Source organism: Bison bison, unplaced genomic scaffold (assembly GCF_000754665.1).
Source record: "Bison bison bison isolate TAMUID 2011002044 unplaced genomic scaffold, Bison_UMD1.0 scf7180017864036, whole genome shotgun sequence".
NCBI classification, from domain to species: Eukaryota; Metazoa; Chordata; class Mammalia; order Artiodactyla; family Bovidae; genus Bison; species Bison bison.
The window spans coordinates 6,265,283-6,291,450 of NW_011494608.1; the positions used below are offsets into that span (position 1 = coordinate 6,265,283).

The 26,168-nt window shown below is 53.2% G+C and overlaps 1 protein-coding gene across 1 annotated transcript in view; it reads left to right on the forward strand.

Annotated features, from left to right (window-relative positions):
• DENND3 (DENN/MADD domain containing 3) overlaps positions 1–26,168 on the forward strand; it is a 44,689-nt gene that overhangs the window by 9,518 nt on the left and 9,003 nt on the right. Inside the window, exons 7-19 of the mRNA XM_010834810.1 lie at positions 3–64; positions 2,890–3,005; positions 5,882–6,037; positions 7,771–7,867; positions 8,597–8,700; positions 9,219–9,418; positions 11,138–11,659; positions 13,289–13,548; positions 13,654–13,824; positions 17,364–17,493; positions 20,202–20,309; positions 22,037–22,176; positions 26,091–26,168. Coding sequence (XP_010833112.1) covers positions 3–64; positions 2,890–3,005; positions 5,882–6,037; positions 7,771–7,867; positions 8,597–8,700; positions 9,219–9,418; positions 11,138–11,659; positions 13,289–13,548; positions 13,654–13,824; positions 17,364–17,493; positions 20,202–20,309; positions 22,037–22,176; positions 26,091–26,168 — 2,144 coding nt within the window. The remainder of the gene's footprint in view (positions 1–2; positions 65–2,889; positions 3,006–5,881; positions 6,038–7,770; positions 7,868–8,596; positions 8,701–9,218; positions 9,419–11,137; positions 11,660–13,288; positions 13,549–13,653; positions 13,825–17,363; positions 17,494–20,201; positions 20,310–22,036; positions 22,177–26,090) is intronic.

The window sequence follows — 26,168 nt, forward strand, 5'->3', positions numbered from 1 at the left end:
CCTCATGGCGCCGACCTCCTTCCTCATGGGCTGCCACCTCGACCACTTTGAGGAGGTCAGCAAGGTGAGCACCTGCTGCTGGATTCAGAGCGCTGAGTCACACGACTTTGAGAGGACGCGTGGGGAGCTGCTGGGCGGCGAGGGTGGGCACAGAGGACTGGGGCAGCTCCAGCACAGGGCACCGGCGTGCCCTCTTTGTCCTCGGGGTGTGCTCAGGGCCCGCGCTCTGAGCGTCACACCTGACACCATGTCTCAGGTTTGCAGGGAGGTGAGGGCAGGTGTCAGAGTCGAGGTCACCTCTGCTGCGTACTAGTTATGAGACCCTGAGTGGCTTACTGGCCTTTGCTAAGCCTCAGTCTCCTCATCTGTGAAGTGGGCACGGCTGCAGCCTCCTGGCAGGGTTCTGGCTCAGGAATATCCCCCCCCTCATGGCCAGGGTTCTGGCTCAGGAATATCTCCCATTCCTCCTGACAGGTTTCTGGCTCAGGAATGTCCCCTATTCCTCCTGGCAGGGTTCTGGCTCAGGAATATCTCCCGTTCCTCCTGGCAGGGTTCTGGCTCAGGAATGTCCTCTGTCCCTCCTGGCAGGGTACTGGACTTGGTGGATGGAAGCCACCATGATGCTGTTCCGTATTTTCCATTTTCACTTTTATTGATTAAGCCTCTGCTGTTCATTAGTACTGTGAACTTACTTCCTAGATGAATGAAGGTGCATGCTTGGTGTCCGAGGGGTCTGTGGGCCTTGCTGAATCCAGTGGCATTTACTCGCTCGGGGGCAGACCTGGGTCCTGATGGGACGCTGCTGGCTGCAGCGTCAGGCTGCATCGGGGCACACAGTAGGTGCTTGATAAGAGCAGCTGTTTTTGCTGCTGTGCCAACGGAATGCATTTCAAACTGGAGCTCAGGCCGTGGACATCGCCACCAGTAAGAGCAGATTGGGTTTTCTTAAAATGGTTTTCTTTTCAGATACTATTTACATACCTCAGAGTTTCCTGGACTAAAATGTACAACTCAATGGCTTTTAGTAACTTGGTGGAGCTGTGGTGACTAATTTTAGACTTTTCGGTCAGCCCACAGAGAAACCCTGCCTGTGTCAGCAGCCACCCCACCACAACTGTACCCCCCAGACCCTGGCCACCGCTGCCTGCTCTGTGCTGCTTTAACTTAGTGGTGTGTTTTTGAGGCTCATCCATGTAGCAGCGCTTTATTTTTATTGCCCAGTAGGGTTGCCCTGAATGAGGAGACCACAGTTGTTTATCCATTCATGAGTTGAGGACGTTTGCGGATGTTTCTATGCTTTGACTGTTGTGAACGGCGCGGCTGTGAACACACGTACAGGTCTTCGTGTGGACGTGCGTTCATTTGTTTACCTTGGTACACAGCTGGGGGCGAAATCGCAGGGTCCAGTGCTAGTACTGTGTTTAGCCACTGGAGAGATGTCCAGGCTGTTGCCCTCCGCAGCTACCCGGCTCACTGTCCCTCCAGCACGGGGAGGGCTCCGGGTTCCTGCCTCCCCCAGCGCGTGTCACCGGCCTTTCTGCTTCAGCCTCCTGCTGGCCGGTTTGGATGACTGGCGTCGTGGAGGTCTTTTTCTTGTGCTTACTGGTAGTTGGTCCAGGGTGGGTTCTCATGTAACTGTTTCATTTTAATTTTAATTAACATGTAGTTGATTTACAGTGTTGTGTTTGCTATTTCAAAAATGTCTCAGTGTGTGCAGAACCCGAGAGGAGTGGGTTGCCTCGCGGCCCGCTCTGTCCTCGGAGGTCGTCCGGGTCTTCCTGGCGGTCGCAGCACAGCGCAGCTGAGCCCAGTGCCCCTCCTGGGGGCGGAGCCGGCATGTCTGTGTTCTTGGCAGACTTGGTGACTCACTCACCGGGGACAAACACGCTGGGAAAAGGCCATTCAGACCTCCTGGAAAGAACGGAAAAACGTCACTCTTGCAAATGAGGAAAAAATAGGCATGCTCTGGAGTTAAAACTGGGTTTCTTTTTTTAGTCATTAGGGGAAAAACCGCCTTCGTTCGGTCCCTTCAGGAGGGACGCTTGCAGGCACAGGCACTTGACTCTGGTCTGCAGCCGTGAAGGAAGTCCTCCTAGCGGCTGCCTGCTCTGGGAGGCGTCAGGCCAAGGCAGCAGGTCTTGACTGAACGTGTTTGGGGTTTGGATGTTTTCTTGATGGTGCTGGGCATGTGGACAGGGTCCTTGTAAAAGCTGGGTGTTCTCGCCCTGAGGAAGCCTGTCCCCTCCAGCGTAGTTCTCTGCTCTGGGGCACGTGTTTCTGCATACTCCACGTGACACGGAACACGCGCTGAGAGGCCGGCCCGGCAGGAAAGCCAGGGAGAGTTTGGCGGCATGTTCCCGGGACAGTTGAAGTGCAGAACTTAGGTGTGTGACTCAGTATTTGTATGTTCCGTCACAGATAAGACTTCACAAGTAAGCCACACACATGTCTCAAGAATGCTTGAGTGTGTTGGCTCCCTGAGCCCAGGGCCCACCTGTGCTGTGGTCCTTGGGGCTGGGGAGCTAGCTGGGCAGCCCAGCAGGCACCCTGAGTGTTGAATGTCAGGGTGCTCTGGCTGGAGCTCTGGAATGTCCTCTCCAGGCTCCCTGAAGTGGTCCCCAGAGTGTTTGTACCAGGGTGGGGGGAGGCCTGACCTCCTGTGTTGGAATCTTGACTCAAGGCATGTTTAATCACCTTAGCTTATTAACCTGACTCATGGTATGCATTGCATTTTGGAGCAGACAATATAAGGCTTTGTGTGCATATTAAATATACAATAATTTAATTAATGATGATTTGATCTTAGTGAATGCAAAATGTAGCTTTGTGTTTTCAAAGATGTATACAAATTCAGATTCTTCCTTTGATCTTTACAAACTTATTTTATAGGAAGCTGATGGTTTAATTCTGATAAACATCGACAGTGGGAACATCACCTACTCCAATGATGAAGAGGTTGATGTTCCCGACATCCCTCTCCTGGCCGCACAGACGTTCATTCAGAGGTAAGGGGAGAGATCGTCTGTGTTTGGGAAGGTCTTGCTCAGGTCTGTACTTGCCACGTTTGAGTATCTTTTCCAACCTTATATTAACAGATGGCTTATGTATTTAATGGGGCTTCCCTGGTGTCTCAGACAGTAAAGAATCTGCCTGCAATGCTGGGTTCCATCCCTGGGTGGGAAAGATCCCCTGGAGAAGGGAATGACTTCCTACTCCAGTATTCTTGCCTGGAGAATTCCATGGACAGAGGAACCTGGCAGGCTACAGTCCAAGGGGTTGCAAAGAGTCGGACACGACTGAGCAACTAACACTTTTACTTTTTTACTTTTTTTTAAAATGTATTTAATAGTTTAGAAATTATTTGTGAATGCTTAAATATAAAAGTTGGTTGTCTTTATTCTGATCCTGTCTAAACACTGAGTGGCCCCTGAACCAGGGGACAGTCACAGCCCCGGGACACCTCCCAGCCCCCTTCTGGACTCATGGTCTCTGAGGTCCTTTCTCCTTCATTCCCTCATTCCTTCATCCATTCACTCACCAGATGTGTGTCCAGTGCGTCGGGCAGAGTATTGTATAGTGAGCAAGCCGACGCGGCCCCCGCCCCGAGGACTGTCAGCTGGGGGACCCTGACGGCCGTGACCCCCTGCCCTTCCCTGGGCGGGCAGCTGTCTTCCCCTTTTGGCCCCGCCCCTCCTCCCCCACAGAGCTCTCTCTTAGTGCTGTTATTTTTCCATAACTGTGTTGTGGCCATCTCTGTGACTAAACCTTACTGGCTGAGCTCAGACCTGACACGCTTTTCCCAAAGAGGGCAGGTGATAACTGGTGAGGCTCCGCAGGTCCCATGGCCTCTGTCGTGGTGGGAGAGGCGTGGCAGCGAGGGGCCCCCTCACGAGTGTCTTCGGGGGCTAGTGAGGGGAGGGGTGGTCACTACTTATGCCAGGATGAAGGTGGATCCAGGGCGGGCGAGGACAGAGCCGGGCCCCCTCGGGGGGGTCCTGCAGAGGGACGTTCCCCTCTTTGGAACCTGATAAGGTGGTGGTGGGAGAGATCCTGCTTTTGTATTCCAGCCCAGGTGTGGACCGCAGACAGGCCGGGTGTGGAACTCGGGGGCAGACCCTTGCAGGGTGAGGGGCAGGGGTGAGCGTGGCAGCTGCTACTGGCTGTCTCCCATCTGTGCTCACTGGCCCCCTTTATCTTGGCTGCTGTCGGGAGGTCAGACACAGGCAGAGCCGAGGCCTGAGAGCAGGGGAGGGAGCAGGTGGTCCTCCGCTGGCTCCCTAACTTGGCTGTTCTCATCTGTGCCTTGTACTGTGTATCTGTCAGCGGGGGCTGCTGTAACAAACACCTCCTAAGAACAGATATCTACTGCCTCCCAGTCCTGGAGGCTGGAAGTTCAAGGTTCAAGGTCAGCCAGTAGGGCTAGTTCCTCCCTGTGTCCTCACGTGGTCGTGCCCCTGGGGGCGTCGTGTTTTAATCTCCCCTTATGAGGACACCCGTCATACTGGAGTAGGTCCAGCCTCATGACCTCATTTTAACTTAATTGCCTCTTTGAAGGCCCCAACTCCAAACATAGTCACGCTGTGAGGTGTTGGGGGTCAGGACTCCGACATGGGAATTTGGGGAACAAATCGTTCAGCCTGTCACATCTTGGCATTGATTATTCCCTCTCCCTGGATGGTCTCCGCAGAGTCGATGGGAGTGCCACCTTTATCAGTGGTCCTCCCATCGTAAACAGTCTTACAGCACCCAGAGCCTGGGCTGTGGGTGTGGAGGCTTGCGTGGCTGCTGGGTTGTGCTCACGGGGCCCGGCCAGGTGGCCTGGTGGAGTGTCTCCCTGTATGAACTCAGAAGGCGAAACCCACATTCCTCACTGTCTGGGTTTCTGATAAGCAAAGTCCGCATTCCCCGATTTTTGAGGACTGATCTTGGCCAGTGTTTGACGAAGCTTCTCAAGTGTTTGCTTGGGTGGAGCATATCCAATAAGATGAGATCTCGCCTCTGCCCACGTGTTACTGTGAGAAATCTAGAACATTCCCATGGTTCTTGCTTGGTCAGACCCCCAGAGGTGGGATGTGGCATCTCAGGCTCACCACGAGGGGCTGTTTATAAACGTGAACTAACCTGTGCGTGGTTGGTGGCATGTCTGTGAAGGACCCTGGGACCGTCATCCAAGCCATGGCCATGGGCCTCCTCTCGGGGGCCACGTGCGTGAGCACACACCCACCGTATTTGGTGGGAAGACGCCCCTGTGCCTGGCTGCCCTGTGCATGCTGTCTTCCTCGCTTTGAGCAGAGTGTGTGTTTGCCGTGTCCCCTTGCCCCGCCGGATCTCTAGACACGTGTCACGTGGGTTTATTTGCATATTTAAAGCCTCCGACTCTCTCCTTGGTGTCCAGGGTTTCGTGTAGAAGTGCAGCCGTGGCTGGTGCTGGGGAGGTGGGGGTCCTGTGTGATGAAGACCTCTGGGAGCCCCCATCCCCGAGAACCGCCCCCGAACGAGTAGCCACACCTCAAGCCCCCGCACCTTCCAGGGCAGGGCCTTCCCGCCCAGGCCCACTGGGAACCCTTCGGCCGTTGTGGAAGAGGGAGTGTTTAAAAGAGGGACGGGATGACTCAGCTTGGACAAAAACACCTGTCCAAAGACAAGGCCTTTGTGGGTTCCGCGCTAATGAGCTGTTTGTGTTGGGATGTGAATAGACTCTCAACCGGAATGTGTTTTTAATGACATCCCCTCTCCACCCCCTACCCTGGTATCGATAGGTGTTCCGAGCATCCTAGGAAGGTCAGTTGAGCTCTCCCTGGAGGATTCTCTCTCCTGCCCATGAGCTGTGGTCATGTTCTGTGGGCTGAGCTGTGGTCACTGTTCCTCTGTTCCTTTCCAGGGTCCAGAGCCTTCAGCTGCACCACGAGCTGGACCTGGCTCACCTCTGCGCCAGCACAGACGTGAACGAGGGCCGGGCCTCCAGGCGGGCCTGGCAGCAGCAGCTCAACTGCCAGATCCAGCAGATGACCCTGCAGCTGCTCGTCAGCATCTTCAGGTATTTAAAGCCCCTCCAAGGTCGTCACCCGGTCCCCAGCCTGCTCCCAGTTCCACGCCGGCCGCAGCCGCAGAGCTCAGGAACTGAAATCCAGGACTGACGCGGGAGAGACCCCTGCACCCAGGAGGATCCCTGGGAGTGTGTCGGCCCTGCCCGGGGCCTTCCCACCCACTCCTCTCTCCTGCAAAGGACCACTTTGGGCGGTCGGCCCCGGGTCGAGGGACAAATGGATTGTTTCGGGATTGCAGCCCACCCGAAGGAGAGCCCAGGCTGGTTAGCACCCAGGACTGGCCCCTGTTAGAAGCTTTTCTTCTTTCCCTGCATTGCTGTCACCTCTAGCATCGGAGTCCGTTGTGTGTTGTTGGGAGCCAGCTCTGAGCTCAGTCGGTCAAGCGGACGGGCAGCGTGTTTGCTGCCCCGGGATATAGAGCAGGGTCCAGTGGTTGTTCTGGCCTAGATGTGCAGTGCTTTAAGGGAGGTCCGATAGATCCATGCCGACATTCACGTTAACTGTGTGGCGAAGTTATCGGTAGGAAAGCCTTCAAGCCTTTTTTTCCTTCCAACTCTCTCTTCTCTGCTTTGTCTTGCAGCCTCTCTCTCCCCTGCCTCACCCCCCTGCTCCTCCTCCCACCCTCGGGTCGTGTGGCAGGGAGGGTGGCAGCTCGAGGTATTCTCCTGATCTGGACGGACCCAGCCTGGGAAGGGTTTAGACCAGAGCTGGCCGACTTGACAACACTGTGTGATTCGACATTTTAATGGTTGTATTTTTAAGCCGTCTTTCCTTACATAAAGCAAATAATCTATTAGGGAAAAAGGGGATGTTACATTATAGATGGGTTGCATTAGCTCTCTGCTTAAGGCACTGTAATTTGTGTGGTCGTAGAAACGTTGTCTTCCTTTTGTTCTTTTAATGTGACTTCCCAGGGGCACTAGTGGTAAAGAACCTGCCTGCCAACACAGGAGACGTAAGGGACACGCAAGGCTTTGGTCCCTGAGTCGGGAAGATCCCCTGGAGTAGGAAACGGCAGCCCACTCCAGTGTTGTTGCCTGGAGAATCCCCATGGACAGAGGAGCCCGGTGGGCTACAGTTCACGGGTTCACAGTTGGACACAACTGAGCATGAACGTGGAAGCTTGCTGAGTTCAGTTCATTAAAAAGGCACAGTATGATTCTAAAAGTTGACTTCCCCTAGATGAAGTCATGTCTGTCCTCACAGGAGAAGGAAAACATTGAACATGCTGTGTCCTGAATACGTTCGGTGCGGTTATTGATTCTGTTGGTAGCTATCACGTGAGATCTGGGGCGTCGTGTGGCCAAGTCCCCACGGAATGCAGATTTGGAGGTGGCTGGTGGGGGTCCAGCTGGCAGCCAAGCTGGGCTAATACCCAGGGTCTGTCTGCCCTTCCTGTGTCACCACCCTGAACTCAGTCTTATTAGTATGAACAATTATGGACGATCGCATCTTCTGCCTTTGAATAAGGAGCTAAGAGGCTCAAGACAGACCCCTTCCCTCCTGCCCGCCCCCAGAGCTTCATTCCAGTTGGAAGAAAGCTATATTGAAGTGGCAGGATAGCCTGACCACAGGTTACACCCAAACCCTCGGGGCTCAATAATCCTTGTGCAGACAGGGCTTTTCAAACTGTGTATTTCTTGCCATCGTTTTTCTGCTAACAGCAATGTGTTGTTCATGTGTTCAAAAACATTTCAACAGTTAGACTGTCTTTCTTCATCAGGGAAGTGAAGAACCACTTGAATTATGAACACAGAGTGTTCAATAGTGAAGAGTTTCTCAAAACAAGAGCTCTGGGGGACCAGCAGTTTTATAAACAGGTGAGAGGCGCATGGGCGTGTGTGCGTGTGTATACTCCATCCTTTGCACTCTTCTGTGCTTCAGATACTTTTCACATCAGGGTTTCCAGCATCTGTGAGTACTTTATTCTGCGTTTTAGCTTTTCTAGAAGTTTGAGCCTGGGTCCTGCTGATCCTTTGCCCAGCTCTTATTTTCTTAATTGGCTTTTTAGAGAGATATACGTGTAACTCAGTGCACCCACCTTAAGTGTAGAGTGTGCTGAGTTGCGACCAAGGCCCGGGCCCAGTAGCCCCTTCCTCACCCTGGATCTGGACGCATCCTATCAGCCCGCACAATTCCATGCCCTTGCCATCACCGCCTCCTTCCCTGGGCTGGGCCATGTCCGCTCTCCCTGGGAGCTGACTGGGAGGTTGTTCTGTGTGTCTGTGGATGGGTGGGCTGGCTGTGAGGTGGGCATGTGGGGGAGGCTGCCATCCCCAGGAGATCCCAGAATTGATGACTCAGCTGCTGTTGTCCTGGGGGGCAGGGTGGTTTGGGCTTTCGAATATTTTGTGATTTTTCAAACGTAAAGAGTGATTCTTTGAGGTTGGTTGGTGAGGGATTGAGGAGGATCTTAGTTTAGATTCTGATGAACTAAGAAAGCTGCCTGTGTTGGGAACTTGGGTCTAGAGGTGCTGGCCAGAGGCCTCGGGGGGTCGGGGAAGGACAGTGGAGCAGGCGCAGTGACCGCCCCTCGGGGTCTCTTCCAGGTCCTGGATACATACATGTTTCACGCCTTCCTCAAGGCCCGGCTCAGCAGAAGGATGGACGCCTTTGCCCAGATGGACCTCCACACACAGTCCGAGGAGGACAGGTGTGCATGTTAGGTTCTGAAGGATGCGCCGCTCCCTTGGGGTCTGTCTCTGGACAGATGAACGATAAATCAAATCAGAGGAGTCTGACATTTCGACGTGAGGGAGCTGGCTGGCGGGCCTGGCTCCTCCCATGCAGCCCTGTTTCTGGGGGGTGGGGACACTGAAGTGCCCACAGTGCAGCTCTGGGTCTGCGTTCGGGCTGTTCTTTCCCCGTCTTCCTTCTCACGCTCTCCCTACATCTTCGCCGTTTCCTGCCTCCTCTGTGTTGCTTTTCCTGAACTCCTCAAACATGCATCACCGTCAACGAGGCCCTCGTTTATCCTGTGTGTGAGACCTCTCCTGGGGGGCCTGGCCTGCACTCAGCCTTCACTACACGAGGGAGAGCCAGGCAAGCTCCCGCCACTTCTCCCTTGACAGGGGGATACTGGACACTGGTCACCACACTTGGGAAAATGCCCAGTTGAGCCTGTTCTTGGATCATTATTGTACATGTCAGATGTTGGGATTTTCCACCCAGGATAAACGGGATGCTCCTGAGTCCGAGGAGACCCACGATCGAGAAGATGGCCAGCCGGAAGTCCTCGGCCTCGCACACGGCCCACCGGCGCATGGTGGTCAGCATGCCCAACCTGCAGGACATCACGGTGCCTGAGCTGCCGCCCCGGAACTCGTCCCTTCGGAAGATACAGACCACGGAGTATGGGAGCAGCCACACAGGTGGGCCGGCCACGCCCCTTCCGTGACCTTTCCCAGTCACGTGATTCTAACGCCGCCAGTTGCTGAAAGAAGTCAGCTCATTCCAGGAGAAGGGAATGGGCTTTTTTTTGGGGGGGGGCGGTGGGGAGGTTCTAGTAGTTTGATTATTTGAAATATTTTTAGAATATTTATTTTGCAAACTATGTTCATTATAGAAAATGATTTCTTGTCTGCGTGTTCCATCACCTGGTTCCCAACTGCTGAAGACCACAGCTGTTCACGGTTTTCACGTCTGTCGTACATGTGTGGGTGTGCGTGTATATGCGCATGTGCCTAGGAGACACATGTTTACGTGTGTCAGTGTCTAACGAGGTGCAGCGACTATTAAGCCTCCAGTGATTGCCGACCTTCCTAGGTGTTGGGGTACACAGGCAGCCATTGCCCCCGCCCCCATGGACGGGGAGGAAGGCCGACGATAGAAATGCGTAACACCGGTGGAGGTTGGTCGAGATGTTCAGTGTGGTGACATGGTCGGGGTGGTGACGGGCAGGGCCTTGCTGTGGGGGTGGGGAGCAGCGCTGTGGTCTCAGGAGGTGGACGCTGGGGGAGGGGCGTGCCGTGGGAGGCAGCGGCTGCATCCCCACCCACGTGCAGAGCATCTGCTTAGGGTCCCCTTGCTGGTGAGTTGCTGTAAAACCCGTTTGGACGTGTGTGAGCCCACGTGTCCTTCCCACGTGAGCCGCAGCGAAGCCGGTCATGTGTGATGCTGCTTGTGGGTGCTTGGGGCTTCTCCTTGCAGCCCCAGGGAGGGGTCTCTGCCTGTCCTCAGTGGATGGAGAAGTGGTGGGGAGACGGTGCTGTGGGTGGAGGCACCAGGTACCAGCCGGCGTCTCCTGTGCATAGCCGAGAGCCAGAGGCTGAGGGAGGAGCATGTCCTCGATGCCGGGAGGGGCTGTGTGTGCAAACGAGCAAGCTTCTGGAGGGCCCTGGTGGGTCTGAGTCCCCCGCGCAGCTGCTGCCAGCTGTGTGACCCTGGGCAGGTTGCTCTGCCTCTCTGGGCCTGCACGCCCTCTCTCGTAGAGCATCGTGGGGCTCTGTGCTCTGCACTGGGCCCGAGCGCTGTAGGCAGATGTTCCGCTCCCTCTGCCCCTCCCCCAGGCTCCTCCGCCATCCTCCAGGCTTTGTCACTGAGACCCCACCTCCTTGGGGTGAGCTACGTCCTGTGGCCTGGCCTTGTCCACTGGCGCTGCCTGGGAGCCATGGGGGTGAGGTTGTGGAAGGCACTGGTGTGACACACAGCTGGTTAGGCGTGACGTGCAGCGGCTGGTGCGGGGGACCAGTGGAAACCTCGGCCCCCGCACCTGTGAGATGAGCGTGGCAACAGCACCCACGCACGGAGCTGCTGCTGAGGTAAAAGAAGCGGCTGCTTAACAGGGCCTGCCTGCCCGGCAGCTACGGCTCAGCCTAGGTCATTAGCTTAATCCTCCAGTGAAGACTCAGCATCACGTGTTTTAATTTAGCCATCAGCAGTTTTAGCAAATAAAATAATGCCGTACTCTCAGGGTGCCACGGGAGGCCGCTGGGGCCCCCCCTCAGCACGGGGTTCGTGGAACTTCCTGGAAGATATACCTGGTTCCTGCTCCATGCTGTACCCAGGGCCCAGAGACAGCAGAGTGCTGGGCGGGAATGCGCGTCGCCTCTAAGGTCTGCGCTTACCACTCACTTCCCCTTCACCCCCAGTTCTGGACGTGCCCCCCAAGTCGACGCACACCTTCAAGATCCCAGAAATCCACTTCCCGCTGGTGGCCCAGTGCGTGCAGGCATTCTACACGGACTGCGTGGCCCAGCTGAGTAAAGCCATGGGCTCGCTGGCCCCCGAGAACTCGGTGCTGCTGGCCAGGTACTTCTACCTGAGGGGGCTGGTGCAGCTGATGCAGGGCCAGCTGCTGGATGCTCTGCTGGACTTCCAGAGCCTGTACAAGACCGATGTGCGTGTCTTCCCCACCGACCTCGTCCAGACGACCGTGGAGTCCCTGTCGGCACCCGAGCGCACGCAGGCTGAGCGCATGCCTGAGCTGCGCCGGCTCATCAGCGAGGTCATGGACAGGCCCGCGGACGTCCCCAAGGCCGATGACCGCGTCAAGAACTTCGAGCTGCCCAAGAAGCACATGCAGCTGGACGATTTCGTGAAGAGGGTGCAGGAGTCGGGCATCGTGAAGGACACCGTCATCATACACCGGCTGTTCGAGGCGCTGACTGTAGGTAGGAGGATGCCCGCGGCCGGGGGCACCCTGCCAGCCAGGGAGAGCCTCGTGTGTGTGGGGGTCACTCAGTTGTGGAGCCCGCCAGGCTCCTTTGTCTATGGGATTCTCCAGGCCAGAATGCTGGAGTGGGTTGCCATGCCCTCCTCCAGGGGATCTTCCCGACCCAGGGATCAAACCTGGGTCTCCTACACTGAAGGTGGATTCTTTACTGTCTGAGCCACCTTTGCCTTCCAGAAAGCCTCATGGGTGGGGGCTTTACCTGCTGACGGACCCAGCAGCTGGCCGAGAGAGGTGGAGGGTCTGGGGAAGCTTGGTGACATCGGTCCTGGGGGACCTGCTCACGGTGTGATGATCCCTCCCTCTGACATGGGGACCCATGGCTGGGATGGGAAGGTTCCTGCATGAGGAGCAGGAGCCCAGCGGATCATACAGACCCACGAACACATAGAGCAGCACAGCGTTGGTGGGGCCATCTGCCTGGCACCTGCCCACCAGCCAGCAGGGCTTTTTCTTCCAGGCCTCAGACTCCCTGTGACAGGGTCCCACGGTGGTTGGGCCTGTGTGGAGGGTAGAGCACAGGAAGTGTTATTAGATGCTGTGAGGAAAGAGCATGCCAGCTCGGGGGGTGTCCAGCCAGGATGACCGCCTTGTCCAGGAAGGCTGCCCATGGGCCCTGTATCTGGGTTTTGAAGGATGGGTAGGAGTTTTCTGGTCTGGGCACTGCAGACCAGTGTGTACAGAGGCATGTTACCGCACGTTGTCACTGTGCTGGGAGGCTAGAGCGTGACCGGAGGAGGGGCCTGACCTTGGAGGAGTCGGCCTCATGAACACGGGGAGCCTCACCCTGGGAATGAAGTGAAGCAGGCCTGCTGGGGGGCACTCCCTGTGCAGGGTGTGAGGGGCCCGCTAAGGATGGAGGGCAGACGGGTTCACGACACCGAATAGAGCCACAGGAGCCAGACACGGGGAAGTGTCAGGATTCAGACGAGCCATTTTTCGCAGCAGCTGAGTGGGAGCTGGGGGTGGTCCCAGCTCCGTGTTATAGATAGGGAAGCAGGTTCGCTCCGTATCTTGCCTGTGATCACACTGTGGAATATCAGTGAAGCTGGAGTTTGGACTTGGGTCTTTCTCCAGCTCTAGAGCCCCTGAATACTGGACGTTTGGGAAGGTTACTGAATCAATTAAGATCATCATGCTTACAAATAATGATGCATTTGTTCACGTAACTAGAGTACGGAGATAAAGATCAAGGCTTCAGGCCAGGCTTGATCCAGCACTGCGGGAGGGTCCGAGGATCTGTAGTGCCAGCTACACCCTCGGACTGGCCCCAGGACGGCTGCCCACCAGTTCCAGAGGTGACACAGCACTCTATCCTTGTCCCAGGGTCCCCACCCGGCGCCCCGGGAGGCACTGAGACTGCCTGCCTAGGTAGGGGCTAGGAGGACAGACAGACTCAGCCCAGATCAGGTGCCCGCCTGGGGAACTGGGTGAGACGGGGACTCTTTCCCAGGTGGGTCCCGTCCAGGTAGACTTGGGTGCTGGCGCCACCTGCTGCCTCCTGTGGGTAATGCGCAGCATCCTGGTGTGCGTGGCTTTAAGAACCTCTTTTTATCTTTATGAAACTAAGGACACGAGAAACAGATTGACCCAGAAACATTCAAAGATTTCTACAACTGCTGGAAGGAGGCAGAAGCAGAGGCGCAGGAGGTCAGCCTGCCTTTGTCGGTGATGGAGCAGCTGGACAAAAGTGAGTGTGTGTACAAGCTGTCGCGCTCCGTCAAGACAAATCGCGGGGTGGGCAAGATCGCCATGACCCAGAAGCGCCTGTTCCTTCTCACGGAGGGGCGGCCAGGCTACGTGGAGATCTCCACCTTCAGGAACATAGAGGTGAGGCCAGGCCTGGGGCTGCCAGCCGTGGGCCCGCCCCACTCGCAGCTGCTGTTCACCCCAGGCCGTCATTTCACTTTCCCTCCTCTCTCGCTGCCTCTGCAGGATGTCAGAAGCACCATGGCCACTTTTCTGCTCCTGAGAATTCCCACTTTAAAAATCAAAACGACGTCCAAGAAAGAAGTCTTTGAAGCTAACCTAAAGACGGAGTGTGACCTCTGGCACCTGATGGTGAAGGAGATGTGGGCCGGGAGGAAGCTGGCCGACGACCACAAGGTCCGTTCTCACCCGCGGCTCCCGTCTCTCGGTGATGCTTAGCACAGGGCCCAGGCACAGCGTCTCGTCAGAGGCACTGAGGAGGCTGTGCTCTGCGTGACTCGGTGCGAGGCCCTGGGGGCAAACACGGGCCAGCCCGCGGGGTGGTATGTGTGGACCTGGGCTTGGCCTCTGCATTCCGCCTCCTCTGCTCCAGGTGGCACCCGGGAGGGCAGCGTCGGGGCTGGACTCTGGCAGGCGTGAGCTCGACTCTCACCTCTTTCCCTTTCCGGGATCAGGGTTCTGGGCGGGGGTGTATTAGGTCCTTTCCACAGGGCTGTGTTTAAAATCCCAGGGGATTTTGTAGCTTCACTGACTTTGGGCCAGACTGATGGCTTTGATTGCAGCAAGTTAAGATTTCCTAGTCACTAAGGGTACCCTGGACAGAGGTAAGACATGAGGGGCAATGTTTGTCTTGTCCGAATGGCAAGATGAGACAGGAAACCCACAACAGAGTGAGCAAAGGGTCCAAATTGGGAACTCATATGGGGAGCAGTTTCTAAGGTTCTCGAGAGCTGCAGCTCACTGGTCACCGGGGAGACACAGGTCGGGGCGGCAGCCCACCCAGGGGCAAACTTGAGGGGAACGTACGTCCAGGGGTGGAAGAGCTGCCCTCTGTGATGGATGTTCTGTCCCTGGAAGAGCCTGAGATCAAGGAAATGGAAGGAGGCTTCTGTTTAAAATAGGAAAGGGAGGACTAGGTCCTAAGATTCCAATGTTCTGTGACTTTTGGACTCTCTGATTTTACGCCCACTTGGTTATTTAGCACAACGCAGGTGGCTCCATGGTGAAAACTGCCTGCCAATGCAGGAGATGTGGGTTTGATCCCTGGGCCGGGAAGCTCCCGCCGGAGAAGGAAATGGCAACCCACTCCAGTATTCTTGCCTGGGAAATCCCATGGACAGAGGAGCCTGGTGGGCTGCAGCCCATGGGGTCGCGAAGAGTGGACATGACTGAGAGACTTCACTTTCACTTTTCACTTTCATTCATTGGAGAAGGAAATGGCAACCCACTCCAGTATTCTTGCCTGGGAAATCCCATGGACAGAGGAGCCTGGTGGGCTGCAGCCCATGGGGTCGCGAAGAGTGGACATGACTGAGAGACTTCACTTTCACTTTTCACTTTCATTCATTGGAGAAGGAAATGGCAACCCACTCCAGTATTCTTGCCTGGGAAATCCCATGGACAGAGGAGCCTGGTGGGCTGCAGCCCATGGGGTCGCGAAGAGTGGACATGACTGAGAGACTTCACTTTCACTTTTCACTTTCATTCATTGGAGAAGGAAATGGCAACCCACTCCAGTATTCTTGCCTGGGAAATCCCATGGACAGAGGAGCCTGGTGGGCTGCAGCCCATGGGGTCGCGAAGAGTGGACAAGACTGAGCGACCGAACAACAGCAACAAAGTGGACCACGGCTGCAGGCGCCCGGGACGGCCGCACAGGGGCTGCAGCACGCTGGGCCTCCCCGTCCATCACCAGCTCCCGGAGTTTACTCAAACCCGTGTCCATCGAGTCAGCGATGCCATCCAGCCATCTCATCCTCTGTCGTCCCTTTCTCCTCCTGCCTTCAATCTTTCCCAGCATCAGGGTCTTTCCCAGTGAGTCACTTCTTCGCATCAGGTGGCCACAGTATTGGAGCTTCCCATCAGTCGTTCCAATGAATATTCAGGACTGATTTCCTTTAGGATGGACTGGTTGGATCTCCTTGTTGTCCAAGGGACTCTCAAGAATTTCCCCCAACACCACAGTTCAAAAGCATCAATTGCTTTCTTTATTGTCCAACTTTTCTGTATTGTCCAACTCTCACATCCATACATGACCACTGGAAAAACCATAGCCTTGACTAGACGGACCTTTGTCGGCAAAGTAGTGTCTCTGCTTTTTAATATGCTGTCTAGGTGGGTCATAACTTTTCTACCAAGGAGCAAGTATCTCTCAATTTCACGGCTGCAGTCACCATCTGCAGTGATTTTGGAGCCCCCAAATTAAAGTCTGTCACCATTTCCACTGTTTGCCCATCTATTTCCCATGAAGTGATAGGACCAGATGCCATGATCTTAGTTTTCTGAATGTTGAGTTTTAAACCAACTTTTTCACTCTCTTCTTTCACTTTCATCAAGAGGCTTTTTAGTTCTTCGCTTTCTGCCATACGGGTGGTGTCATCTGCATATCTGAGGTTATTGATATTTCTCCTGGCAATCTTGATTCCAGCTTGTGCTTCATCCAGCCCAGCATTTCTCATGATGTACTCTGCATATAAGTTAAATAAGCAGGGTGACAATATACAGCCTTGATGTACTCCTTTGCCAATTTGGAAGCAGTCTGTTGTTCCATGTCCAGTTCTAACTGTTGCTTCTTGACCTGCATACAGGTCAAGAGGCAGGTGAGGTGGTCTGGTATTCCCATCTCTTTAAGAATTTTCCACAGTTTGTTGTGATCCACACAGTCAAAGGCTTTGGCATAGTCAATAAAGCAGATGTTTTTCTGGAACTCTCTTCCTTTTTTGATGATCCAACAAATGTTGGCAATTTGATCTCTGGTTCCTCTGGCTTTTCTAAATCCAGCTTGAACATCTGGAAGTTCACGGTTCACGTACTGTTGAAGCCTGCCTTAGAGAATTTTGAGCATTACTTTGCTAGCATGTGAAATGAGTGCAATTTTGTGGTAGTTTGAGCATTCTTTGGTATTGCTTTTCTTTGGGATTGGAATGAAAACTGACCTTTTCCAGTCCTGTGGCCACTGCTGAGTTTTCCATATTTGCTGGCATAGTGAGTGCAGCACTTTCACAGCATCATCTTTCAGGATTTGAAGTAGCTCAGCTGGAATTCCATCGCCTCCACTCGCTTTGTTGGTAGTGAGTTGTTGTTGTTCAGTTGGTAAGTTGTGTCTGACTCTTTGCAGCCCCGTGGACCGCAGCACACCAGGCTTCCCTGTCATCACTGTCTCCCGGAGTTTGCTCAAACTCATGTGCGTTGAGTCAAATGATGCCATCCAATCACCTCATCCTCTGTTATGCCCTTCTCCTCCCACCGTCTATCTTTCCCAGCATCAGGGTCTTTTCCAGCTGGCTCTTCACATTGGGTGACCAAGGTATTGGCACGTTAGCTTCAGCATCAGTCCTTCCAATGAATATTCAGGATTGATTTCCTTGAGGATTGACTGGTTTCATCTCCTTGTGGTCCAAGGGACTCTCAAGAGTCTTCTCTAACACCACAGTTCAAGAGCATCAGTTCTTCGGTTGTTAGCTTTTATGGGCTGGGTAATTTCATAGGCTAGTAAGTGGGAGGATTAATCCAACTATTTTGAGGAAGGGGTGGAGACAACCAGTATTTGTCTCAACTAAGAGAGCATAAGTATGTGACATGAAATCCAAGTTTAAACTCTGCAGGTGGCTTTGAAAACCACACATTTTTAAAAGCATTGCTGTGTATAATGGGACAGAGTCTTAGCGGGCCATGATTTCAGAGACGCTGTGCTGAGATGACTGTGCCTCCCACAGGACCCCCAGTACGTACAGCAGGCGCTGACCCACATTCTCTTGATGGACGCGGTCGTCGGCACGCTGCAGTCACCGGGAGCCATCTATGCGGCCTCCAAGTTGTCCTACTTTGATAGGATGAAGAATGAAAGTAAGGTTTTTATCTGGTTGCCTTTTGTCTTATCAGCTGGAACCAACCCACATGTCTCGAACTTCTTTATTCTGCACTTTTCCCTTTTGAACACCACACCGCCCTCTGCGTCTTTCCTTTTCTCACTTGGCCATCCCCTGGAGCTCTCTGCTCCTCAGGACGCACACTGAGGCACCTCAGCATTTCACTGTCTGAGTAACAGTCCACTTTACCCCGTTCGGTGTTGGTCCTGAATCTGAATTACCAATGACACCACAACGGGGTTTCCGTTGAGTGGCTCACAGAATCGCCGTCGCAGTCTCTGGAGCTCTGTGATCAGACACGCCCGCTGCAGAGCCGCAGGGACCCCCGTGCGTGGTTGTCCTTGACTGCTGGACCGCACCGCTCGGGCGTGGGGAGACCCCCGACGGCCGTCTCACTTTTCCCCCTTGATTCGGTCAGTTCCTTGCCCCTAGGAATTCTCTGAAGCCATAGAGGTCAGTGGTTAGCTCAGGTTTTTATTTTTAGAAGATTTTTCAAGTCCAGGAAATAGTGAGAAGATAAGAATAGGTTTATGCCACATTTTTAGCTACTTCTGTTTTGTGTCCACTTTTAAATGATCTCCTAAAAGCAGCTGTCCTGCGCTTTGCGTAAAGAAGCAGAGACTCTAGAGGACCACTTACTCTATCAGCCTTGCTGCGTGCGGGAAGTCACACGTGCTCGATTAACCCCACCCCGTGAAGCTAATTCATGAAACACAGATGAGCACGTTGTAGGGATTTTTAAAAAATTATTTTGCCGTGCTGGGTCTTTGCTGCGGTGTGGGTGTTCTCCAGTTGTGGCGAGCAGGGACGACTGCTGCGGCGGGCGGGCTTCTCGGTGGTGGCGTCTCTGTGCAGCGCAGGCCCTAGGGCGTGCGGGCTTCAGTAGCTGCAGCGCGCAGGCTCAGTAGCTGTGGCTCCCAGGCTTAGGTGCTCTGGGACACATGGGATAGTCCTGACCAGGGATTGAGCCTGTGACCCCTGCATTCCTATCCACTGTACCACCAGGGAAGTCCTGTAGGGATGTTTTTCGGATGACAACTAGTTTTGCTTGTATGCATTTTAAAAAATGTAGCAGTCTTATTGAGATATAGTTCACACACCATTCTCTTTCACAGCGTACACCTTACTGGTTTGAGTGTATCCAGAGCTTTACAGCCGTGGGCACAGTGGGTTTCAAACATTTTCCTCACCCCAGTGAGAAGCCCCATACGTTTCGCAGCTGCCTCTCAGCTGCTGAGCAACCCTGAACCTACTTCCTGTCGCTGGGGCTATGCCCCGTTTCTGCCTAGTCAGAGCTCGTCCTACACGTGAGCTCACAGCAGTAGCTGTCCCGCGTGTCTGGCGTCCTTCATGTGGTGTCGCGCTCCAGGGTGCGTCCGTGTGGCAGGGTCACTGCTTCATCCCTCTTGTGGCTGAATGTACTCCGCTAGGTGGATACAGTATAGTTTATCCCTCCCTCCATTGACCGTTTGAGGTTCCCTGCTTCCTGCCTGTTGCACACAGCACGTCTATGAATATTTCCTGTACAAGTTTTTGTTTGGACATGTTTTTATTCCTCTTGAGTCAATAGCCAGGAAGAGTCTGTTTAAAATGTCATCCCAGAATAAGCGGAAACAAACCCCGGTTTTGTGTTCATTGCCCTCGGGGCGATTTGCTCTTTGCCGTGTCTTTCACTAACCGTGACATCACTGGTGCTTCCTGGTGCCAGGAGCCCCTCTCCTGTATCCCTGGAACCCACCCCCCAACTGCTGCCACATCCCAGGACCCCACTCTCGGGGAGCAGCCAGGATGCTCCAGTTGCTGGAGGGACTCGGAGGAGCTCTTGTCAACAGTCCTGGAGCCAGATGTTGATGGCAGGGTTTTTTCTCCCCCTTAATTAGGACCCAAATCACATACACACTATACTCGAGCTGTGGCGACCACTCCATGCTCAAGCCCGATCTTTGTCAAGAGTTTGCAGAAAAGGCTTCTCACTCTGGACACCGCGTCCGCAGTCTCCACGGAGGGACCCAGCACATGACGCTCACTCTTGATCCCACACTGCAGGGGCGGTCCCCCAAGCTCAGGGTCCCGGATCCCTTGTTCCCAATCAAGGACCGTTTGCTCTGTGTGAAGCGTAACGAGGCAGCGATACGTGATCCCGGGCTTCAGTGATAGCTTGTGGGCCATTCGTGATGGAAGGTCTAAAAATGAAACTTTCTGAAGTTTGCACCCCGTCCCTGGAGGGAGGCACTTGGCAAGCACTGGAGATACCTGTCGTGTGTGTGTCAGGGGGTAGGGGGCGGGCGTTGTTACTGGCACTGACCAGGTGAGGCCCGGAGTGCTGCTGAAGCTTTTGCAGTGCACAGGACTCCCCCGTGGCAGCAGCGCCACGGGCCAGCGTGAGAAGCTGCTCGTGGCTTGGATTGATGAAGTATTCAAGGGCTTCTCCCTGCTGGAGCATCCCTAACAGCTGAGTGTTAGATCATTTAGCCTGACAGCTGTGTTTAGATGACAGGCAGTGTGAGACCTTGGCAGACACTCACCCTCTGGCTGGAAACGCTTGGCTTTACTTATGTCCAGTTTAAAGAGAGCTTCATCTTCGCAAATCCCGGCTTTACCCTGGGACTAATATTCTAAGGGAAGCAGCGTGTGTGAGTATGTCCTGGAGTCTGGGGACCTGACCCCCACGTGTCTGCGTTTCAGTGCCCATGGCCGTTCCGAAGACGACCTCGGAAACCCTGAAACACAAGATCAACCCCTCGGAGGGGGAGACCACCCCACGAGCCGTCGACGTGCTGCTCTACACCCCAGGTGAGGCCGAGCCCGGCTGTGTGGCTGCGGGGTTTTGTGGCTTTATTGACGTCTACCTGATTTACAGCATTGTGTTCATTTCTGCTGTGTGGCGAGGTGATCCAGTCAACGCGTATACACATCCTTCTTCATGTTCTTTTCCGTTGTGCTTCATCACGGGACACTGGTTACGGCTCCCTAGCTGTCCAGCAGGGCCATGTTTGTGTCGCTGCTGTTCTTTTCAGCAATCTGGGAGCTGAGACTTGTGTTCAAGGTCAGCACTGAAGTGGAAGGGCAGTGGAAGGATGAGGGTGGACAGGCCCAGGGGGTTTTCTGCCGTTAGAGGCAGAACTCTGGGTGACCAGGTGCAGCTGCTCTGTGGACTCGGAGGCCGCAAGGGGCCGTGCATGGCTGAGTCCCCATTCAGCCTCGCCGTCCTCACGTCCAGCGGATAAAGCCCCTGCACGCACATCTTTGGTCGGGGCGAGCTTGTTGTCACTGGGATGGGATGACGGCCCCTCCTGGGCTGATGCGCACGTCTGATGACACGGCTGGCTGTTCCCACCGGTCAGGGACCAGGGGAACACCAGTCAACCCCTCCGAGAACTCTGGGAGCCAGGGAGCCAGGACCCAGGCACTGAGCCTGGCTTTGGAGCATCTCAGGCTCTGGGGGACTGCAGACAGCATCTCAGTGGGCAGATCACCCCAACAGGGCCAGGAGACCAAGGCATGAACACCCCAGAAAGACTGGCAGATTCACACTTCTTGGACTAGGACTGAGGTGGTGCTAGAGCAGGGGTGGGGGAAAGACAGTCTCCATTGTAGGAGGTGCTGGGACACTGTGGGTCCATGTGGAGAAGATGGAGCTTAAGCACACCTCAGATCACACATGGCCATCAGCTCCAAGGATGAAGATTTGAACATGAAAGGCAAAAGCAAACATAAGCAAATGAAGCCTGGAGATGATAATATAGATGATAATCGTGACCTTAAGATAAGGAAACAAGTCACAAAGCACGTAAAAACTACGGGCCGTAAAGGAACAGGTTGGCGAATTTGACCATATAAAGGATTTTTTAAAGAAACTTTGAAGTGCGTGAAAGTGATGGTCGCAGACTTGGAAAGGATGTCCGTAAGAGGATAGACTTGACTTGGGGTGTTTGAAGTCGGTGGTATTTAAAGGGCGGCTACAAGTCAAGGAGAGTAAGAGCCCGATTCAGAAGCGGGCAGGAGGCCTAAACACTTCCCCACGGAGGAGATCCAGACACCCGACTAAAGCCAGCAGCCTCATGAGCGCCAGGGACATGCAGACAAACCGCAAGTGAAAAAGCAAAATCTTCTGGAGTCAGAGCGGCCACGACGGGAAAGACCAGTGGTGCTCAGTGCGGTGGCCACGTGGAGACAGCAGGAGCCCGCTGTGCTCGTTGCGGGGGGGGCCGCAGACCCTCCCCCTGTCCCTGAGCCCCCTCCCCACTGCCTGAAGCACTGCCCCCAAGAGAATGCTCAGGCCTCCTGCCATCCTGCCTGGGGGAGGGCTCTGTGTGTGTTCTTCTCTGGCTGAACCAGCCGGTCCGCTACGCTGAGCTCCAAGGGGCTTGGCGGTTCAGGCTGTGCTCACCTTTGGAGCCTGGGCACCCAGGGTGGCACCTGGCACTGAGCAGGACCTGAGTCTTGGCACAAATCACGAATCCCGTGCTGATGCAGCAGGGGGGTTTTCTTTCAACATGTCGGGTTGCTTTCCTCTTCAGGGCATCTTGACCCAGCAGAAAAAGTGGAGGATGCTCACCCCAAATTATGGTGCGCACTGAACGAGGGCAAGGTGATCGTATTTGACGCTTCCTCCTGGACGATTCACCAGCACTGCTTTAGAGTGGGCACTTCTAAGCTGGTGAGTAAAGTGTGCTGTCCAGTGTGGACAGTTTTCATCAGCTTCTGGGTTAAGTCGCGAACATGTCCACCTGCGTAGGCAGCGGATGCTTGAACCCCACGGCGTGATCACTGGGTCCTGTTGAGTTGGGGTCGGGGCTTTCCTTTTTTAAGAGCTTTGTGTTTCTGTCTGTCTGCTTTGGGCTGTGTGTGTCTCTGTCGCTGTGCGGGCTTTTCCGTAGGTGTGGTGAGCAGGGGCCGCTCTCTAGTCTCGGTGCTTCTCACTGCAGTGGCTTCTCCTGTTGGGGAGCACGGGTTCTAGAACATTGAGGCTTCAGGAGCTGTGATTCCCGGGCACCAGGGCACAGGCTCAGCAGTTGTGGCACATGGGCCTAGCCGCTCCACAGCATGTGGGATCTTCCCGGATCAGGGATCGAACCTGTGTCTCCTGCATTCGCAGGCAGAGTCTTTATCACTGAGCCACCAAGGAAGCCTGAGGGGTTTTCATTTATCTTTTAAATTGAATGTAAACCTGTTCTGTCTTTCACTTAAATAGTCTTATTTAAGTGAGCAGATAATGGATTTAACCACTCCCACACTCTGAAAACTATTATAAAACTGGGTTTCAGTCCTGTCAAGGGCAGGGTGGTATTTTCACATTTCCATTTCCAGTCACCAAAAGTGGACACTGGAATTATTTTAACATATTTGGGGTTGAGACTGAGAACCACTTAAATAAAATTTGCATCATATTACAGTTATCGCGTGCTTGAGAAACCTCAATTGTTTGAGCTTTTAGACTGATAACTTAGTCAGCTTTACTGTATTAAAAGAAAGTTCAGTCCAGGTCAGTGGCTCAGTCGAGTCCGACTCTTTGTGACCCCATGGACTTTAGCACTCCAGGCTTCCCTGTCCGTCACCAACTCCCAGAGTTTACTAAAACTCATGTCCGTTGAGTCGGTGATACCATCCAACCATCTCATCCTCTGTTGTCCCCTTCTCCTCCCGCCTTCAATCTTTCCCAGTATCAGGGTCTTTTCAGATGAGTCAGTTCTTCATATCAGGTGGCCAAAGTATTGGAGTTTCAGCTTCAGCATCAGTCCTTCCAATGAATATTTAGGACTGATTTCCTTTAGGATGGACTGGTTGGATCTCCTTGCAGTCCAAGGGACTGTCAAACATCTTCTCTAACACCACAGTTCAAAAGCATCTTCAGCACTCAGCTTTCTTTATAGTCCAACCCTCACATCCATACACGACCACTGGAAAAACCATAGCTTTGAATAGACAGACCTTAGTTGGCAAAGTAATGTCTCTGCTTTTTAATATGCTATCTAGGTTGGTCATAGCTTTTCTTCCAAGGAGCAAGCGTCTTTTAATTTCATGCAAAAAACCACCTCACCCCACCCCCTAGAAACCCAGGGTCAGTGTGAGGTCTGTAGCCGTCAGTGCTACCAGGATCAGCCCACTGGTTTTTGGAGGTTTCTCAAGGCCCCTCACGGCTCTTTGAAAATCATCTGTTTCTGTGTGATGTCACCCACATTCCCCAGGGCCTAACACAACCACACCAGGAACAGGCCTTGTGAATTCTGGTGTTTCCAGGAGAGGGGTGATCGGTGCTTTCTTTCTGGTGGGGTTCGAGTGTCTTTGGTGACACTACCCTGCTGTTCAAAATGCTGTCACACCTACTCTTTGGTGGGCTTCATCCTGTTCAAGACCCTCAGAGGGTACAAAAAAAGCCACTGTCCCAAGGGGTCTTGCTAGGAAAATTTTCATGCCAACTCCTTTAACATGAAACAACTTTTTTTTTTCCATGTGAAAAGCAAGGTGAAGTGAAGTCTGCATACCTAAGTGTTCAGCTTATCTCCACTTTGATGGTCACGTTCCATCATCTAAAAACAAGGGGACAATCTGTGGCACGGTCTATGCTTCCAAAACTGGGGTGAGACAGAAACACTGTGATTCAAGTCCATGTTGCCAAAGGGTGGGGATCATTCTTAAAGCTGCTAAAAACCATCCCCCTCCACATTCAAGTAATGAGCTTCGGATGATAAAGGAACGGGATCCAAGACACATTAGAGCAAAATATTTATAGAAGTCTAATAATGCTTTAGATCAAACAAAAAACAAGAAGGAAAAATTAAGGACATCATTCTTACTCTAAAATTTAATTTTTTCCTGTTACAAGTTCTTAGTTACAAGTATTTCAAAGACTGTTTAATAACAGAATAACTTTAAAATCCTCCTGAAAATGAAATCAAATTGCACTTTGTATCAATCTCTATTGATCACCAATTAGGCCAGGTAACATTACTGTGGTGTTGGAGAAGACTCTTTAGAGTCCCTTGGACTGCAAGGAGATCCAACCAGTCCATTCTGAAGGAGATCAGCCCTGGGATTTCTTTGGAAGGAATGATGCTAAAGCTGAAACTCCAGTACTTTGGCCACCTCATGCGAAAAGTTGACTCATTGGAAAAGACTCTGATGCTGGGAGGGATTGGGGGCAGGAGAAGGGGACGACAGAGGATGAGATGGCTGGATGGCATCACTGACTCAATGGACGTGAGTCTGAGTGAACTCCGGGAGTTGGTGATGGACAGGGAGGCCTGGCGTGCTGCGATTCATGGGGTCACAAAGAGTCGGACACGACTGAGCGACTGAATTGAACATTTAATTAAAGCAGAAAGTTAACAAATTATGTGAAAATATCTTCCCACTAGTTTCACAGGGACATTTTGTATCATTTGACAAGGCAGTAACTTGGGCAATTATCTCTAGAAAATGCTGCCTTCTCTGAAATTTGACGTTCAAAGTGGTTTATCTGAGATATCCTTGGGCCACTAAAGAAAGACATTTTACTAAAATTATAATAATCCTCTGGTAGATGCCACAAAAGAAAGGGGTTTTTTAAATAATTCTGAAATTAGCAAAGTAGCATCTTTTGAGAATACTTATTGGTAAAATTGAAACTATCAGTTTTTATAAGCTCTTTCATGTGGCAACGATAAGTAAAAGTTAAACACCAGATAAGTAATGGTAACCACTAGATAAAGTGACAGTAACCACCATTGATAATGATTTACTGTATTAGATCTAGCCTCAGCCCCTCCAACATGATGTAACTGTTATTCTTGTATTTGAAAACCTGAGACATCTGTTCAGTTTCAGTAAAAAGTTGCTAGCGTCATGAAGTCCGACACCAGCTCAGGAAATTTTTAGGGAGGCAGTCGGGTTGGTTGAGATGTACCAGCAGACACACTTACGGTTCACACGTTTACGTGGCTTTTATAACTCTTCAGCGTTTTGGCCCTTAATTTCTAATTTCGGAAACTCTACAGATGGCTGTTGTCATTCTTGCCACGCCGGCATCCCTGAGCGCTGTCTCCAGCAGCAGGAGCACTGGCGGTTTCGTTTCTTGCTAGTGTGCAGTCAGTCATCACTGTTTGCAGATTTGCGTCATCGCTCCTTGGTTTGTGGCCCCAGAACAAACACTGATGGAGCTCTCGTGGTTGTCCCGTCGTGCTCGTGGCCAGGGCCCGGGAGCTGAGTGTAGGGTCTATCCGAGGCCGGGCGAGGCGACTCTGCCTCTGGGGTCAGCTCAGACTGCGCACAGGTGTCCTTGTCACGGCCTATTTAGCACCACATCTTTCTCGTTTTTGTGCTTTGTGTGTGTGTGTGATTTTGCTGTTTAAAATGGTGCCCTAGTGTAGAGCTGAAGAGCCTTATGGAGAAGGTGTGGACGCAGTTTGGACCTGTGTCGTTCAAGGATCAAAGGTGTCCTTAAACAGAAACGCACATCAGTGATGACGTGTTGATCGCGTGACAGTGGTGTGACCTGAGGCCAGCGGGAACCTGAGCCTGTGGGTCCCCAGGAGCAGCAGCTCAGCGCAGGACACACGAGCCTCTGACCGCACTGCTGTCTCCTTGGCCCGACAGAACTGCATGGTGATGGCGGAGCAGAGCCAGGTGTGGGTCGGCTCGGAGGACTCGGTCATCTACATCATCAATGTCCAC